The sequence below is a fragment of the Cyprinus carpio genome, chromosome B8 (assembly GCF_018340385.1).
Source record: "Cyprinus carpio isolate SPL01 chromosome B8, ASM1834038v1, whole genome shotgun sequence".
Taxonomy (NCBI): Eukaryota; Metazoa; Chordata; class Actinopteri; order Cypriniformes; family Cyprinidae; genus Cyprinus; species Cyprinus carpio.
Window position 1 is genome coordinate 19,464,805 of NC_056604.1, and position 18,889 is coordinate 19,483,693.

The window sequence follows — 18,889 nt, forward strand, 5'->3', positions numbered from 1 at the left end:
TCACTTTTTATATTTTAAGGGCCACAGCTCGCTGTCTCTCCTAAATGGCTTTTGCATTTCTTTTTGGCTGGCTTTTGATTCTTAGTTCATGCCTTAGTGTAAAGTCCTGTCTGCAGTGTGACCAGGTGGTTGTTTATGTGCATGAAGACTTCCTGTCCACAGTTAAAGGAATCACTGTCCGTGATCAGATTGAACTGAAGCAAATCATTGAGCATGCTTACATCAACTATCGGTACACCAGCAGACGGTTTCACGGTGTCATAGGTACTACTGTAATATAGCTGGAAAATACTGCTATTCATATCTGCAAAATTAGCTGTTTAGATTAGCACATTCTCTGAACAATTATCTCTAAATAACATTGCCTATGCTGAATTTTTTTTTTTTTTTTTTTTACTATTATGTTAATAGACATTCATGTCTGCAGAATTTTTCATTACAATATTTATTTTAATGGGTTATTATATACTATGAGTCAAGAGTACAATGCATAACCTTCCAGCAGGCTAGGGATATTATAGTTAACTAAAACAATATAAAAAATTTGATGTACTATAGTAAATAAAACTAAAACTAAAATAAAACTTAATAAAAACTCATAGACTAAGAAAAATAACAAAAACTTGAAATAACAAAAAAATTAAGACAAAATGGAAACTAATTCTTATTCAGAGGAAGGCAACCTTGAAGAAGATCATATATATATATATATATATATATATATATATATATATATATATATATATATATATATATATATAAAGGTTTATTAAAATTGTTGGTCAATATATTTATGCTATTTTGCTGTTTTGATGGTTTTTCCACTATTCAACAATTTGGAAAAAGGTGGGAAAATGCTTAGGTGTTTTGAAACTAATACACGCAAGATTGGCCAAATTTCTATTTTGCTTTCAAATTATATTTTTAAATGATGATGTTGAGTGCTATCTGATGTTTGCTTTAGATCCCACGACTCTCTATCGTGCACGGACAGAATACCAGAGTGAATTCAAGAGGCACTGGAAAGAGGACAGGACAGGTGAACGCTTGTGAGGCAGATTATGTCTTCTTTCATGTTTTAAAAAGAAGAAAAATTCTAGTCTGAAGTCTAGAGGAAAAACACCAGAAAAAGTAAGATGCTTTACATCTGACAACATGCAAAACTAATGTTGTGTTCTTCTTGTTTAGATTCTGTTCAGTGGGATATGATCAATATAGTGGAGAAAGGAAAGAAAATCCTTCAGAAACATTTGGAGATTTTTGCTGCCCACGGTATGGCATACTGTACATTTGTTTTATATACCAAAAAAAAAAAAAAAAACGTGTCAGAACATCTAATTCTCACTAATTATCATTTTTTATTATTATTCTTTTTCAAAGGTCTGTGTCCAAATAAATGTGGTAAGTACAGATTTGAGATTCCTCTATATTTCTTTATAATGTTATTCTAAATATCTTTACACAAGAAGTCCAAATTTTGTACACACTTATTCTTTGTTAGTACACCAGAAAAAAACAAAGGTGTAGGAAAAATTTTACACTCAGTAAATTTCACAGATAATTACAGTGAAACAAGCAAGTAACACATGTAATAAATGAAATGTGAAATGGTGTATGTGTTACAGGACACTGAGTGTGTAAAGTATGATATATTTATCGCTCATTGGGTGTGTGGGTGCATACGGATGCTTGTTTGCTACAGGGCTGTTGTATCAGAGAGTGATGAACTGCACTTCCTGCCAGTATGGGCTCTTTATGTGTCAGTCAGCCATGCCACCACTAGACTGTGGAGGTGAGACAGACAAACGCCTACGGATACACACACCGAGATGATTTTATCTGACTATATTAACACAGCACACTTCTCTTTTGTCCTTCTATCTTCTTTGTATTCGTTCTCTCATGCGGTGTTCCTATCAGAGCATCATCTTGAGGCAGATGAAGGAGAGGAGGTGGTGCTGGACTGTTTCCTGCCCTGGCACGCTCTTGTAGTTGGGCAGAACGAGTACCAATACTCTTGGCATCCTGGAGAAAAGAATGTACATGCACACAGACAAACAAACACATTTGCTGTTTTCAAAGAATCCTGAAGCCATTTTGAATACTGTTTCAGACAACATCAGAAATACACTGTAGTATGTTTTTTTTTTAAAAGAGTCCTTATTACAGTTGACATACACTTTAAAAGAATATAAAAGACTGTAATGTTTTCGGAAAAACCTAATTGAATGAAAATTTATTATAGTTTAAATTTATATTGAACAGAATTAGCTAAACTTAAGAGTGCTTTTGACCCACTTAAGTATTACTAAGTAATATGCAGTGTACTGCATAATTTATGCAGGCATTTTACTGTAAAGCCTTAAATGTAATATTTGAATAACACACTACAGGTAAAATTACAGTCAAATACTTTACATGTACTTTAGTATTCAGCACATCAAAATAAATGTAGCTACTATTTAAAAAAATGACCAAAAAATTAGCAAAAAGATGATTTAAAATGTACTTTAAAGGGATACTCCACCCCAAAATGAAAATTTTGTCATTAATCACTTACCCCCATGTCGTTCCAAACCTGTAAAAGCTTTGTTCGTCTTCGGAAGACATTCTAGATATTTTGGATGAGGCCGGGAAGCCTGTGACTGAGTCGTCAGAATACTCCATCTGCCATCAGCTGTGCAATCTGGGTTATATAAAGCGACGGGAACACTTTTTGTAAGCGAAGAAAACAAAAATAACGACTTTATTCAACAATTCCTTTGTCAGCAGTCTCCTCTGTGTCTCTCCATATCACCGTATGCTTCGTATGCTCTTTGGTATCACAAGGATGTGCTGTTTCTACGTGTAATTAGCTTTGATTTTGAAAGAAAACAGCGCATCCTTGTGGCGCGGATGATACCGGAGAGCATACGCAGCATACGGTGATACTTGGCAGTCAGTGGGACAGTCACAGTCACAGAGTTTTCATCCAAAATATCTTAAATTGTGTTCTGAAGACAAATGGAGCTTTTACGGGTTTGGAACGACATGGGGGTAAGTGATTAATGACAAAATTTTCATTTTGGGGTGGCATATCCCTTTAAGGTAAAATTTTCATTTGTCAATATTACAAAGTGCATTTTTCAAAGTTTACTTATATGTGTTGAGAAACAGCCATGAAAGTGGCTCTAAATACATTTAAGTGGCTTTTTATTTCAGTATACTATAGTTTTTTAATATATAAATGAACATTTTTTACACTATTTGTGCATTTTACATTATTTGTGCTATTTGTGTATGTTGGAGAGTAACTAGCTAAAAGTAGAGTTGCTAACTTAACTAATTTTCATAGTACTGTAGCATGACAGCTACTTTTCCCAACAAGTACTAGTTATATCATTATCTAATGATGTGTCATTTTATAGTAATGTTAAAGAAAACATGTCACCTTGAATAGCTTTAATATACCTTGTAGTCTACCAGGTAGCCTACTTTAAATCATTAGCTATTTGCTTGATATAAGCTGCAGTTTTAAAATACAATCAAGTATTGATCTTTCCAGACCAGAGTGCACTGATTTAAATTTGAATTATTTACTAAAATGTACTAAAACGCAGCCTGTTTATTATTCACTGCAAGCTGTCAGATGAGGGAGAGTATGAAGCGCTGGTGGTGACAGAGGAGTCTAAAATTGTCCTCAATCAGCTGAAAGTCAATGAGGAAGGCATCTACCGCTGCCTCCTACAGGATCAAAAGGGTACTACGCTGTCCCGCATGTATTTCGAACTTAAAGGTAGGCGACGTTTATTAAATTTAATAACTCATTGTGGTCTAGATTTGTCCTCCTCTCATCTGTGTCTCTTTCCCTCAGTCAACCCACTGCCGTCTACAACCCCTAGACTGATTGTGGCTTTGCCGTCCCTGCCCTCGGGTTATGATGCCACACTTCACGGCCTTCAGAGGAGCAGTTTCATCATTATAGTGATTTTACTGACTGTACTCAGCATCACGGGCAGCCTTGTCATCATAGTGAACCTAAGGTATGTCATAACAGGATGGTTAGAACATATTAAAAAGGGGCTTTTGAATATAGTTTGAACAATAACAAGAACAAAATAGAAACTGGGCGAGAATAAAGATAGGGAAGGAAAGAATGAGTAATTAAATGATCAAGCAGTTATTGTGCATTTTGTAGAAAAGGACCTGTGGGTTTTTCCCTAGATTTTGCTTCACAGAACATTTATTGGATGGCCTTACAGTTTATTAAATAATTGTCCTTCTGTGCATATTTTTTGCTACTATTACTGTAAATAGTAGCAGTATTATATTCAAGTCAAATTTCGTTTCATACAAGCTTCAATTTAAGTGACATTTGTTTATATTTTTGTTCATTTTCATATTTTGCAAGACATAAATGAGATATAATCAGGCCCACATGGAATCAGAAGATCAGCAGATTTCCACAGAAGTGTAATGGAATGCTTGTCATTGTTTGTTTATGAAATAGCATGCCCAGTGTTGTTACTTCAATCAGGACCACTTCCGTCAAGTATATTTATGACAATTATATTGCATACAGTTAGTGTTGGTGGTATGGTTAAGTTCTGGGCAACACTTCACACTCCTGTCCATGCAGCCATGCTTGGAAGAGCGGGGAGAGCAGCAAGACAAACCCCCCTGGGGTACAGAACAGAACCATTATATACATATATAATTACAATTCACAATTACATGAGTTGTAAACAAAACGTGATAGAGACTGCTTCCAATGAAGAGAATGAAAAGAAAGAACAAAGTTAGATCGGATTAGAGGTTCAGTTGGTGGAGTTGGGGTTGGAGGAAGGAGTTAATTGCAAGCAGCGATACGATGGAAGAGACGCTGAAGAATGGGAGTTTAAATAGACCACATTGGAACACGTCAGGACACCTGAGTGTCAGCTGATGCAAGCGTGACTAACGTGGCCTGACTGAACTAGCGCAATGCTGAATTGTTAACTAAAACTATTACGAATCATCTTCATTAATTGCAGTAAAGCTGAGATAAAATAAAGTATAAGTATTAGATGTCATTCTGTCATGTTGCTTTGTGTCGCTCTGACAGAGTGACCATGAAGTGGCAGGAGGAGGAAAGAGACAGCAGGAGAGGAGGAGAGGGGGAGGATGTGGAGAACCTTGAGCTGGTGAATGTGACAGAAAGAGGGTGTGATCCAAAGAGACACGAATAAATGACTACAGAGCCCCAAAAAGACTGATGAATGTGAATGTTTAAAAGATCATACATTTATTTCACATATATAGATTTTTAAATAACGTTAGGGTCAGTAATTATTATTATTATTATTATTTTTGATTTAATATTTAAATACATTAAAGTAAAGAAATTTATGTATAATGTGACACTGAAGACTGGAGTAACAACTGCTGAAAATTCAGCTTTGCAATAAATTCCATTTGAAAACAGTCCCATGACGCATGCTCAAAATACACATAAAACAGAAACTCATTTCCATTTATTTATTTATTCCACTTGTATTCATTTCTTTTTAGTATTTAAATTTATATGAGAAGTCGATGGCAATTTTACGGCATGTAAATGAAAGAAAAAAGAAGAAGCAGCATTTGGGAAAAGCTCATTCACAAAATAGTGACATCATTGTTTGACATGAAGTCATGTGACAAGCTCTGGAGGTAGATTTTTGTGAGTAATTTACAGTATTTTGGGTTTATTTCAGTGGTTAATGCCATTTGCATTATTATCTGTCCACCAGGTGCTGTCTTATGTTTTTCAATTACACACTGAGTTCACAAACACGCACACACAATGTAAAATAGATCCATTCACTGGTAATGAAAAAGGAAGACGTGGGAGAGAATGAGAGATAAAGTGAGATAAATAAATCTCTTGGATTACAATGTTTTTCTAGAATGAATATTCCCCTGCCTACTGGTTAATCCTGGGGATTATCCGCTCTTCTGGCCAGAGGAGAGTACGCTGAAAACTCTCAAATGCTTGTTTTCATATGAAGTTCCCCTTCGGTAATTGAGATACTGTCAGACTTCCTGTTCAGAATGGCTCCATTACATCTGATCGACTGTTTTTCAGTTCTTTCAGTTACAGTATTGTGTTGTTCGGCGTGAACAGGTGGCTGAAGTCTATAGAAGATATATCAGAAATTTGTATAGACTTTTTATCATAGTATTTCATTATTTCAAAGCAGCTTTATAGAAAATCACAATGTTAATGTTTATGATATCCTTATATTATCATGTAACTGGGGATTCTCTGGAAAGTCCTTTAAGTAACAGGAAATGAGCAATTTTGAAAGTTCTGCTCAGTTGTGATTTTGATTGACTGGTTTTTGATGCTTTCAGTTATTGTTTACTATCTTTCTGCATTTTCCTATTGTTTTACCAAGACGAGTGACATCATGGAAGGCAAGAAACACTGCCAGAGTAAACGCAGGTCGAATAGTTCTTCCAAAACATTTTTTTTTTAAAACTCAGCTAATTATATTAGCTTATTTATTCCTCCAGCTTTTGTGGCTTGAACAGGTTATTTGTTTCTCTGGAACAAAACACAGAATACAAAACAGAACACGTACATAGAATCAATTTTGATTTTCACTGGATTACTCATCAACTTCCTTTATGAGACACAGACGGATTAAACAAAGGTGGAGGAGGCATCCCTCAAGCAAATATTTTTTTAGCTACATTTGCAATTTTTGATCAAGATGTATTAATTTAAGAGTATTAAAATTAGGCTGTGTCGACAATCATGACGTACATAAATCATTTCTGGAAACAACTAACACAGGAAATATTAAAATAAATAAATATCTATTTAAAAAATAATAATAATAATAATCTGCATGTTCACACATCTGTAGGTGATTATTAAAGTGCCAAATATTTAAATTTCTGTTGTTTTAATTAATTTATTTAATGTATTAGAATTTGTGAAAAATTAATGCATCATATAATACATTGATTATATAATGATGCATACAATAATATTTAGTTAAGTTGAATTCTTTTCCGACAGTAAACAGGCCCTATTTCTACAGCAAGAAGGGACAGTTCTATATTTTTTTCTCTGCCAAACAGGAAGTTGTGACATTACATGGCTCATTACACTAACCTCAGCCCACAGCAACATCTTCGCAACAGTTTACACATTTAAAATGAACACCCTCGCAAAACCACATATAGATTATTCAGTTCCACACACAAACATTAATGCAGCAGGTATGTATGCTGAATTAACGCATAACATATGATGAAATAAACAGCTGAGAATGGAAACAATGGAAAACTTTATTTTTTTATGTACTGTATCTACTCATTCTGAGCTGCTTGTTTTTTCAGTTATTGACTGGCAAGGCGTATTGCCTGTAGTAGCAGCAAGAACATCAACAACAACGTTATTTGATTACTGTCATGGTAGAAATATCCCTTTTTGTGTAATCTGTGTAATCATATTCTTTTTTTAAAATTAATTGCACTAAATTAACACATTCAGTTAGTTAAAACATGAACAGGTAATCTCATATTAACTGTGAAGTTAGTCTTCACTAAATAATCTTTTGATGCAATGATGGTGTTGCTTTACACACCAATTATTTGACATGTGAAGACATGCGCTCAAAGTCAGACTAATATGAGGCAAGTACGAACACAAAACCTCATATTCTTAAGCTTAAAAGGAGGAGGAGTGTGGGATGAAAGAGTGGCCGCTGTTGTGGGAGAAAGTATAGGGGAAAAAGACGGGGGAGAAACCGAGTGAATGAAGGGAAATTCAAGACTGAGGGAGTGAATGAGAAAGAAGGACGGAGCTGAACTCAGCTGCTCTTTACACACATTCAGGGAAAGAAAAACAGTGCATGGGAGGATCCTCCTCCTCTTCCTTTAACAAAAGTGGTTTTAGTTTTGATTTGTGATTTTAGGGTGAGCTGAATATGTACAAGTGTTTATTTTACAATGTGGAGAAATACTGTATATTTTGGCAGATAAGAAATGATTTCAATCAATGAAATGCTACTTTTCAGTAAAACATCAAAATGTTTCTTTATCATTTTAACCCTCGTGTCTTGTTTGGGGTTTCAGAGAATCATGCTAATAGCTCAGAAAAAATATAACAGTGATGTATCAGATTGATATAACTATTAAAAACCTGTTTATGTATATATTTGTGTGATGTCAAACGATTAATCGATTAATAAAAGTTTTTGTTTATATAATATATATGTGTGTACTGTGTATATTTACTATGTATAATATAAATACACACATGCATGCATATATTTTGAAAATATTTAGATCTATTTACATGCGCTTATGTATATTCATATTATTTATATTATATTTAATGAATAAACAACATATTGTTTCTTAAATATGTACATGCATGTGTGTGTATTTATATATACATAATAAATATACACAGTACACACACATATATTATATAAACAAAAACTTTTTTTATGTGATTAATCAAATTACTTTAGTTTTGGGTCTCACAGAGTCTGGAGATAAAATATAAAATAATACAATAAAAAAAATAATAATAATGATAATGTGTAGAGATACTCTCCTGCCAACTGCTTATTTTAATTTCTTAGTTTATCGTTAGTAGTTTTTTTTTTAGCTGATGTGTCAGTTTGACTGAAACAGAATTACTAAAATCGATACCAGTCACATGATAAACAAGGCAGCTAATGATTCAATAATATCTGCCATGTGGGTTTCGGTGAGGTCTGAGGAAAAATAAGACAAAGACTTAAATATCTAAATAAATGTATTGATATACACGTACATCACCCCACATATAAAAATAGTAAAGTAAATTGTAATAGAACATGAAAGTTAAGAATAATCTTTCTTGTCAGCATGAGGCATAATGATGTCATTTTAAGTCATGCTGGTTATGTTGACCGCAAGGCGTTTTTAGTTATCTTATGGGGGTGTTTATGAGCAAAAGCACAAGTCTGTATTCTTGTGATGATGACTCACAGACTCAAACATCCTCCCTCATGTTAGTAGTGCCATTTGTTTGTTGTTGTCATTTGAAATAAATAATAGGTAAGCTCAGAACTGTGGGTGACGTTCCACACTGTACAGAAATAAATGTGGGTGAACCTTTTTTTGTTGTTGTTTTTTTTTTTTTTAATCACTGTCTATTAGTTTCTACCTTCATTTAAATTTACATTTGGTTACTAGTTTCTATACATTCATTCGAATGTACAGTTTATTCCTGGCTACTAGTTGCTGTACTTTCACAGTAATTTTACAGTAGTGGTTCTACAATAAATGACAACTGCATACTGTGACAATGACTGTGATCAAATGACTATCAACAATAACTGTAATTGTTATCGTTGTGATTTATTAGCATGATTAAATATATTTTGTTTCTTTTTTTCTTCTGTTTGACGGACAATTTATTTTAAAATTATGTTAACTTCAGTGACCAGTGTTAAGCTGCTGTCCCCGTTGATGAGTCATACTAATACTGTAGTTCACCTGACTCAGCTCACCACAATAGCATAAAAATCCCCAAACACTCATTAAGGAACAGTTCACCCAAAATTGAAAATTTGCTAAAAATTACCCTCAGGCCATCCAAGACGAGTTTGTTTCTTCATTAAAACAGTTTTGGAGAAATTTAACATTACATCACTTGCTCATCAATGGATCCTCTGCAGTGAATGGTTGCTGCCAGAATGAGAGTCCAAACGGTTGATAAAAAACATTACAGTAATACACAGCTAATCCAAACGACTCCAGTGTATCAATGGATGTTTTGTGAAGTGAAAAGCTGTGTGCTTGTAAGAAACAAATCCATCATTTAGGCCTTTTAATTTAAGCCATCACTTCTGGCCAAAATAGTCCAGTCCATAATCCATAATAAAGCTTCCTCCAGTGTAAAAGTCCATCCACTGTTATCCTCGCACATAAATTCCACTAATATATTTGTTTTGAATTGTTTTTGCTTTTAAACAGAGCTTGATCTGTTCATATTTCTCTCTTAATTCAAAAGCGATGATTTTTCGTTGGGGAAAACAATATTATGGATGGACAACCTAGTTAGATGCAAAGGTTTGAAGTTAAAACATCAGACTTCATAGTCAATCACTTAAGTATCTGTGTTTGTTCATAAAAAATATCATGTTATATAAAAAAAATAAAAAATGGGTGCAACACTACATTACACGTTTTAAACAAGCAATTGTATGGAGATTTTAGACACCTTTGTGTTGAAGTTGTCCTTGCTTATCCATTAAGAACAGATAATGTGAGGTCAAGTATAATTACAAACATATAAAAATGCAAATTAATAAGCTTGTTTAATTTTTGCTACATAATAACCAACTGTGTTCTGGTATACTATTACACTTGAATTGAAAATGAATTCAATTATAAAAAGGTCCAGCTTCCCAGTCAAAGTAAACACTAATGATATTACTTAAACTGTTATCCCACAATGCTGCGCAATATGACTATTATTTATTGTATTTACAGTGGCTTCTTGTGTAATGGCAAAAAATGACAGTCTGCACTGATCTCACTGTCAGATTCTTAAAACAGCATTTTATTATAATAAATCATTATCTTGAATCTTGTACAAATCTGGCAGTGTGTGATTAATAATTCTGTATATCTTAAATATTGAAAGAGAAGCAGAGGGCAAAACAATGAATACAAAATACATTGCATTCAAAAGTAATGAAATTAGTCTTTAAAGCTGCACACAAAGAGCTGGTGCAGAGTCCAAAAATGGGGGAAAGTGCAGAGAAAGACAAATAAGCTGTGATAGGAACAGAGAGAGTGTGAATGCAGGGTTTGTGAATGTGACCTCAGATTGCAGACTGCTGTTAAAGATTATCCAGCCCCTTGAGCCGTTTAATTCCAAACATAATCCTGCATCCAGTGTTCATGTTGTTTTTCCACTTTATACCACATGGCCTATTTCTCCACTGCACATCGTTTCATTTACAAGTTCAACAACCCCACCCCCCCCCCTTTATAGCACTTGTGTGTGGACGTGCATGGAGAATGTGGAGTCATGGACAACCAGGTGGATGCGTGGGAGGCCGTGCTATTAGACTTTTTCACAAAAACCTGCTCCTTAATGTCTACAACTGTGTTGTTTGTTCTTAGAGGTTAAAAAAGACGTACATTTGAAATGGATCTGTTTGTCTTTGCGTTTGTGCAGTCATGTATAGAATTGATTTTAGAGCACTTAAAAATCATTCAATTACCATGGAACTAAATGTATTTTAGATATGCTTACTGTATATAATCCTAATAATAAATCTTTAGTATTGTAATTTTAGGCTGAGTTGAATATGTACAAGTGTTTATTCTCAACTGTCATCTGCTGGCAGAGAAATATATTACCATGTTGTGAAATACTGTATATTTTGTAAGGCGAGAAATTATTTCAATCAGTGCAATGATTCTTTTTATTACAACATAAAAATATTTCTTATTCTTTTAAACCTTGTTGGGGCTTCATAGTCCCCAGAGCTACTTTAATAGCTCAAAATATTATTCATCAGGATGATATGTCATGATGCATTTCCTAATCTTTTGAGAGTTGATTATAATCAAAATTTCTATTGAAGAAATGACTTGTTTGGAGTCTCAGAGACACTAGATTGTGATAAAATTGTAATAAAATTGTCTGATATACACTCTTGCTATCTGTTTATTTTTATTTCTTCATTTTAATGTCTATAAAACTTCAATAATATCCGCTGCCTGGGTTTTGATGAGGTCAGATGAACATATTAAAGAACTTGAAGGAAACATTAGGTACATTTCTAAATTATAATTATTATTTTTACACCTAAATGCATTGCAAATACATGTATGCTTACTGCATATAATCCTAATAAACCTCTAGGATTTTTATGATCAAATCAACTAGAAATGTCTAGGGTTCATTCCAAACAGTGTTTAGATAATATGCCACCTGCAGATGTCAGCTTCATAGTCACATGATGTGAAAACACAACCTTTTACTTCTGAGTAAATATTGGGCTGCACTGTACTTTGAAATGCACTGTTGTTTTTAATAAAATCTAAAATCTAAACGTTATTTATTGGTCCACTTATTTTTAACAAACATTTTTAGTTGCAAAGCACTTACCTTTATAAATTGTATTATAGCAATAAATGCACTGCATTGCTGTTTTGCTTTTTCTTAGCATCCTTTATATCTGTCATTTTAACAAATTGCATCACCCACCGAAAGTGTACACCTGTGTGGAAAGTTGCAGCGCGGTGTATTTTACCCACACAAAATGACATGGTATGGTCAAGCATGAAAACACATCGCCTTCAGCGCGTGGTTTAATGTTCCTGATTTAACGATGTGACCTTGCCCAAGGCCCTCAAGCCAACCACACAGGTGTCATAATAGAACGCACTCTAACGTGTGTGTGTGTGTGTGTGTGTGTTGCGGTTCTACGGCTCTACGGTACTGCTTAAACTCACGTCACAAAATAAAAACACGGGTAACCCCAACGACCACGTGCCAGTGGGAAAAGAATTGTGAGAGCGTCAAGAGCCATATATGGAATGTCGGTCTTAGTCAACGGGCCATATATGGTGCTTCCGTGCGTGACGTCTGTTCCTATTGTGGAAAACGAAGGCGTGGCTGTGGCGGAGGAGACGCGATACAAATACTGTTTCCAACCCTGCCTTACTGTAGAATCACATCTGCTGACAAATAAAGGACTTTAAAACTAAGCTTTGACGAAAAACTGAGAACGATAATACGAAATTGACATTTAAAGACAAAATTATTCGATGTTCATTTTAAAGTGATAATACTGTGAAAACACACAGGCCTCTACGAACAAAATAATATATATATTTATATATATATATATATTTTTGTGTCATCTGTTTTTATTGTTTACAGTTCTTCATCTCTAGTGGACAAACGAATTCGTTCCCATTTATTTTAACGCGCTGTTGTTTATGCTGTGAAGAATATTCGTTTCTCCTCACGGCTGTTGTTTGTCTGGAGAGGTCATGGGTATTGGCGACCCTCTCGAGATCTCAGGCAGTGAGTTGGTTCATATTTTGCGGACTCCCTCTGAGCTCTTCGCGTCTGGGGGATGCATCGTGTTGGACTGCCGGCCGTTCCTCGCCTTCTCCCGAGCGCACATCCTCGAGTCCCGCAACGTTAACTGGAATTCCATGCTGAGACGGAGGTCCAAGAGCTCCGTGGTGTGTCTGGAGTGGCTGGTGGCGGATAAGTCGCTCCTGGCCCAGCTGCGGAACGGGGACTTCTCTCCGGTGGTGGTCCTGGATGACAACAGTCGCTCGGTCAGAGATCTGAAGAGCGAGAGCCTGGCCAGTCTCCTCCTCAATGCCCTTCAGTCAGAGGTCCAGTCTGCCTCGACGCACATCTGCTTCTTACAAGGTAAACTTCACAGAACAGGACATGCTGTCATTGTTTTGGGGGGAATTAATGCTTCAGTTCAGTGAACTGCTAGATTTTATTATTTCTTTACACTGTAAAATGGTTTCGCAGGTCATTAAAAAATCTCGTGAAAAAAAAAGCTTGTAAAAAGTATGTGATAACATCTAAATGAACTGTAACAGTATGATTTAATATAACTCAGGATGACTAAAATATCTTACACCAACGAAAAAATTATATTAAAGAACATTTATAGATGAAATAGCGCTTTAAATCATATGACTTTTCTTGTAGTGGCATATTTATAAGGTATCTATCTATCTATCTATCTATCTATCTATCTATCTATCTATCTATCTATCTATCTATCTATCTATCTATCTATCTATCTATCAAATAGTAGTATTTTATATTCTAGTATGATTTAGTATGACTATGGGATAGTATGATTTATTATGACTCAGACGGACTATCTTATATCAACAAAAGTAATTAGATGCTATAGTTCTATATTCATATTATTAGTTGGGAAATGTAACTTATTTGCATACTGCATAAACAACTGCTTTATACACTGTAAAAATGATTTGTCAGGTAACATAAAAATGTGCGTCATGAGGTAACATTTGCATCAACTGTATTTATTCCAGTCAAAAATAATTACAAATATATATATAATATTACAAAGGAGAAATTTACCTTGTTTTACAGTGTATTACATTCGCACCATAGGTTATTTTTAATTGAAAATGTAATTTTTGCTACACTTGCAGGCTTGTTACAAATTTGTTGAGATGTTTGCTTGCTCTGTTTGTCGAACCCTGTAAAATGAAATGCACGTTATTAAAAACAGTTTTTTTCCTTTGACCACTTCTAGGTGGATTTGACGGGTTCTTCGCACTTTATCCAGAGCTCTGCTTTAGCCCTCCTGTCATGTGCTCAAATCATCCTGCTCTCAGTGATTCAGAGCCCATTGTTTCCGGAAGAAAGACTCCTCTCTATGATCAGGTTAGCTATGTGAAATCTCGAAATCGTTATGAATTATCTAACGGCATTTAATATATCACAATGTGCTTTAAAGACACTCATTGATTTTTGTCCTTTGTGATTTCTAGGGTGGTCCAGTTGAAATCCTCCCCTTCCTCTTTCTGGGCAGTGCGCATCACTCATCCAGACGTGAGACTCTGGAGCGATGCGGGATCACGGCTGTGCTCAACGTATCCTCTTCCTGTCCAAACCTGTTTGAGGAGGAACTTCAGTACAAAACTCTGAAGGTGGAGGACAGTCTGGCCGCAGACATACGCGTCCTCTTTCCAGAGGCCATCCACTTCATCGGTAAGTCATAGTGGCATCAGCAAAAATACATTTCTGAATCCTTAAGGAATATAATAATGACCTAAAAACTAAAGTTTACCTTTGTTGCATCTGCAGATTCGATAAAAGAGAGTGGTGGTCGAGTGCTGGTCCACTGTCAAGCAGGAATCTCCCGGTCAGCCACCATCTGCCTGGCGTACCTCATAAACGCTCGACGTGTCAGTCTGGACGAGGCCTTTGACTTCGTAAAACGCCGCCGACAAGTCATCTCACCCAACTTAGCCTTCATGGGCCAGCTTCTTCAGTTCGAGACGGACGTTTTGTGCCCCTATTCTGTACTAGACAGAAAAAACGGTGGCACTGCTTTTTGAACTTTAATGTCTTGAACTGTCTCCACTTACTTTCAGAAGACAGATCTACTGGCCACAGCTTTGACCTCAAAGACTGTGAAAGATCTGCAAAGGTGGTTTCAGGAAGGTTTAGTTTGATGCTATCTATGGGTGTACAAACGAAAGACTCTCAAGACTCTTAATAAGGGGACCAAATGAGGCATCGTGCCCTTTAAACTACCCAAACTTGTTTGGGTAATAGATGGCATCAGCTGGCTACCTGTTCTCGATTGTTTATGGCAATACAAACTAAACATAGAGGAATGGCTTTCAGTGTTTCCGAACAACAATGGCATCGCTGACACACCGCTACACCCAGAAGCCCTCATGGAAAATGTAATAATCACATGTTATTGTGATATTGTACTACTATGATCATATAACATCGACCCAAGATAACTTGCATATGAGTTATTAATGAAAGAGAAAAACAACTTACCCAAAAATGGGTAATAAAGCATTTCGCTTTCATTTTGGCTTGAGCGGTAATATACGTTAAGGATGTATGTGTGCAAATTGTTGCATCAGTCAATGTTCAAGTTGACTGCAGAGACTGATGCTGTGACCATATAAGGCTGTGACGTGTGGTTAGTCTTCTGTCTGGTAAATGTCAAGTTTTTCCATGAAGTTACTGTCTAATTGTCTGTCTCAAACAAGTTTTAAAGGGCAAAGACCTGACAAACTGTGATCTTAGGTCATTTTAAAAGCAAGTTGTGTCATGATAGGCACTAAAGCCTTTTTGTAATTTATTTTATTTTTTTATAAAGTGTTATGTTATTTCCTTTCTTTTTGTGAATATTTATTTATATCTTTTCATCCAAGCAATGCACTTTAAATTAGATTTGTTTGATAATAAGATCTTTTGTAAGCTATGTGGTTCACTTATTTCAATATGTAAATAAAATGATGGATAATTTTTTTAATGCAGAAGTCAATGTTGTTGTCTTGTATCATGTTTTAAATTATTAATTATGGTCTTGATTCTTATTATAGGCCACCTTCCATGTAAGATATTAAAGTCCAAGTAAAGACACTTTACTTAATTTGAGAAATATAGTCACAATTAGCCATTATGAGAATTGCACATTATATTTTTTCTGTTTTCTCGTATGCTTACCAAGACTGCATTTTTTAAACCAAAAATGCAGTTACATTATAAAATATTATTACAATTTATTTATTATTATTTTAATTATTTAATTACTATTTATTATTATTTATTTATTATTTACAATTATTACGATATAAAATAACCTGTTTTTATTGTAATATATAGCAAAATATATAATTTATTCATTTGACGCAAGTCTGAATTTTCAGCATCATTACTCCAGTCTTCACTGTCACACCATCCTTCAAAAATAAAGCTTTTTTTTTTTTTCTCTCTCAGAAATTTTTGATAAACAGCATTTACGTGAAACAGTAATCTTGAGTCTTGCTAAAGGTACTGGTCCCAAACATTTGCAAGTTAGTGTTGCAGTAATAAAGCGTTCATAGGTGTGAAGGTATCATAAACAGACAACTGCTAATTTCTTAGTTTATTTCACATTGTTGAAATAGTCTTTGGCATACGTTTAGGTACTATCTGCCATTTCTCGGTACTGTGGTAATGACGCTAAAGTACAGTATCTAAATGGAAATTGAATGCTTTTTGATATAAGCAGCTGAAATATTTTACCACAGCGCCATCTACTGACGAAGTAAAAAAAAAAAACTGCTGACTCTTCTTGCCAAGCAGTAATACAGGAGGCCACAAAGTGGCAGTGTTAGTCTTAAAATCTATAAGTACGAGCAGCTCTCTAACTTACCTTATTTATAATGATGATTATGATGATTATTATTTAACTCTTTTATTGCACTATAATTGTTGAATGTGTTGAAGTTGAGCAAATACCAATGAAGAAGTACAGCAAGAAACAGAGTAGTTTGTTTTGTAACTTTGGAGCATTGTGTAGAATTCATCAGCAAATCAGAGATCACCAGTAAATGAGCATGTGGGGTGATTCGTGATTGTGTAACAGAAGGTCATTGCTGCTTACAGCCATCAGCATCTGCAAATCTTTCATTGTGAGCATGGGCATGGAAAACACTGATTTGTTTAGCTTTCTGCCACACTCTGATGGAAGCTCTAAACACTTAGGGTGAAACAGACTGCGGTTGCCATGTGAAGCAGATCCTGTGCTGACAGCGTTGATATGGTCTCATGTCCCTCAAAACTCAGGACATCCTCTGTGTGATGCTATCTGGCAAACATCTGTACTTATTTACTTACTCAGGCAGTTTTAAAATGAAATTTAGATTGAATTCAGCCTTGTTTCATTTGGTTTGAGTTCCAGTGATGGCCTCTCGATATTTCTGAATTACATTTTACCCAGTAAATATTTAGACTGTTAAGCTCCTACACTGTGACTGAAATCATTAACTGTCTCATACAAAAACCTTTCATTTGACACTATAATTCTGACAGCAGCTATTTCTGCCTATTTTATATATATATATATATATATATATATATATATATATATATATATATATATATATATATATATATATATATATATATATATATATTTTTTTTTTTTTTTTACTTTGAATACCTAAACAAATAATTTAAATAATGATTACAACAGGCCATGGGGGATATTGGCATTCTTGTCAGCTCCAGTGCACTTTGTCAGCTAAATGAATTTGGAAAATCTGCATGTTGTAATAATTAAGTTGCAATTTAGTACATGAAAAATATATTTACAGTAGTACTGTATTATATATATTCAGTAGACTACATTTAAAATATATTTACTGTAATATTGTATTAAACACTATGTTTAATAATCAAGTACAATACACTTTAGTATGAGTCAACACATCAAAATAATACTTTAAACATAATGATTTAATGTACATTAAAGTAAAACTTTTAATTTGACATTATTTTAAAATTAACTTTCTAAAAGTGTACTTACAGTATATATTAAAAACATGAGGTTATTAAATACTCTCTCTCCAGGATTTATTTCATTAATATTATATAATTTGCAAGCACAGTCGTTTTGATATACTTTTAAGATTTGAAGAACAATGCAATTACACATTCAATGCAATTAAGTGCACATCTTTTTCACAAGGGTCAGCAAATTAAACAGCCTGATATCTCAGTCTATCACTACTAAGAAGAAAATGACTTCTCTCCAGAAGGAACACCATGTCCCTCTTGAAAGGTATTGGGGAAAAAGTAGAGTAAATGAAATGCAGTCTCGAAAGAAAACTTCATTCTCAGAAATGCCATGATCTTAAAATGCATGCAGATATTAATGGGAAAAAAATAATCTGACATGCAGTGGAAATTTTAACACCATTACATATTAGTAATCTAGTCACACATTTTAGTCAATAGACTTTAATCAGGTTATACGCCATACTGGATTTAACACGAATGAAACGAGGCTGTGAGGGATAGACTTACAGTCTTTACAGTGGCGCGCAATACTTCACTGAGCGCATACCGCATAGCCTCGAGTCAAAAAATAAATATGGTGCTACTATCAATAAAGTCTATAAGAGAAGGCTCAAAAGAAACATGAATGCTGAATGAAGAAAAAAAAATATTACGGTTAAATATTCCTGTGTTTTGTTGTCCATAAGAGGGCAGACCTCACCACAGGTTTATAAATGCTCAATCTATCTCTCCCTGCCATCCATCCATCCATCCATCCATCCATCCATCCAACTATCTATCTATCTATCTATCTATCTATCTATCTATCTA

General features: G+C 34.6%; 2 protein-coding genes across 2 annotated transcripts; both read left to right on the forward strand.

Moving 5' to 3' along the window:
* Window positions 1-5,850, forward strand: LOC109090902 (izumo sperm-egg fusion protein 1-like). Its single transcript, XM_042730021.1, has 9 exons — window positions 1-264; window positions 965-1,039; window positions 1,189-1,272; window positions 1,381-1,401; window positions 1,703-1,792; window positions 1,921-2,039; window positions 3,622-3,775; window positions 3,854-4,022; window positions 5,084-5,850. Exons 1-9 carry the CDS (start codon window positions 45-47, stop codon window positions 5,205-5,207), a joined length of 1,056 nt encoding a protein of 351 aa, XP_042585955.1. The 5' UTR covers window positions 1-44; the 3' UTR covers window positions 5,208-5,850.
* A 6,799-nt stretch (window positions 5,851-12,649) lies between these two features.
* On the forward strand, window positions 12,650-16,046 carry dusp2 (dual specificity phosphatase 2). The gene is made up of 4 exons (XM_042730022.1): window positions 12,650-13,420; window positions 14,298-14,428; window positions 14,536-14,755; window positions 14,852-16,046. Exons 1-4 carry the CDS (start codon window positions 13,027-13,029, stop codon window positions 15,103-15,105), a joined length of 999 nt encoding a protein of 332 aa, XP_042585956.1. The 5' UTR covers window positions 12,650-13,026; the 3' UTR covers window positions 15,106-16,046.
* The last annotated feature ends 2,843 nt before the right edge of the window (window positions 16,047-18,889 follow it).

Coding starts and splice junctions, on each gene's coding strand:
- LOC109090902 (XM_042730021.1), top strand. CDS start 45: ATGGCTTTTGCATTTCTTTTTGGCTGGCTTTTGATTCTTAGTTCATGC. Junction 265..964: donor ACGGTTTCACGGTGTCATAG/GTACTACTGTAA, acceptor TGTTTGCTTTAG/ATCCCACGACTCTCTATCGT. Junction 1,402..1,702: donor TCTGTGTCCAAATAAATGTG/GTAAGTACAGAT, acceptor TGTTTGCTACAG/GGCTGTTGTATCAGAGAGTG.
- dusp2 (XM_042730022.1), top strand. CDS start 13,027: ATGGGTATTGGCGACCCTCTCGAGATCTCAGGCAGTGAGTTGGTTCAT. Junction 13,421..14,297: donor GCACATCTGCTTCTTACAAG/GTAAACTTCACA, acceptor GACCACTTCTAG/GTGGATTTGACGGGTTCTTC. Junction 14,429..14,535: donor AGACTCCTCTCTATGATCAG/GTTAGCTATGTG, acceptor TGTGATTTCTAG/GGTGGTCCAGTTGAAATCCT.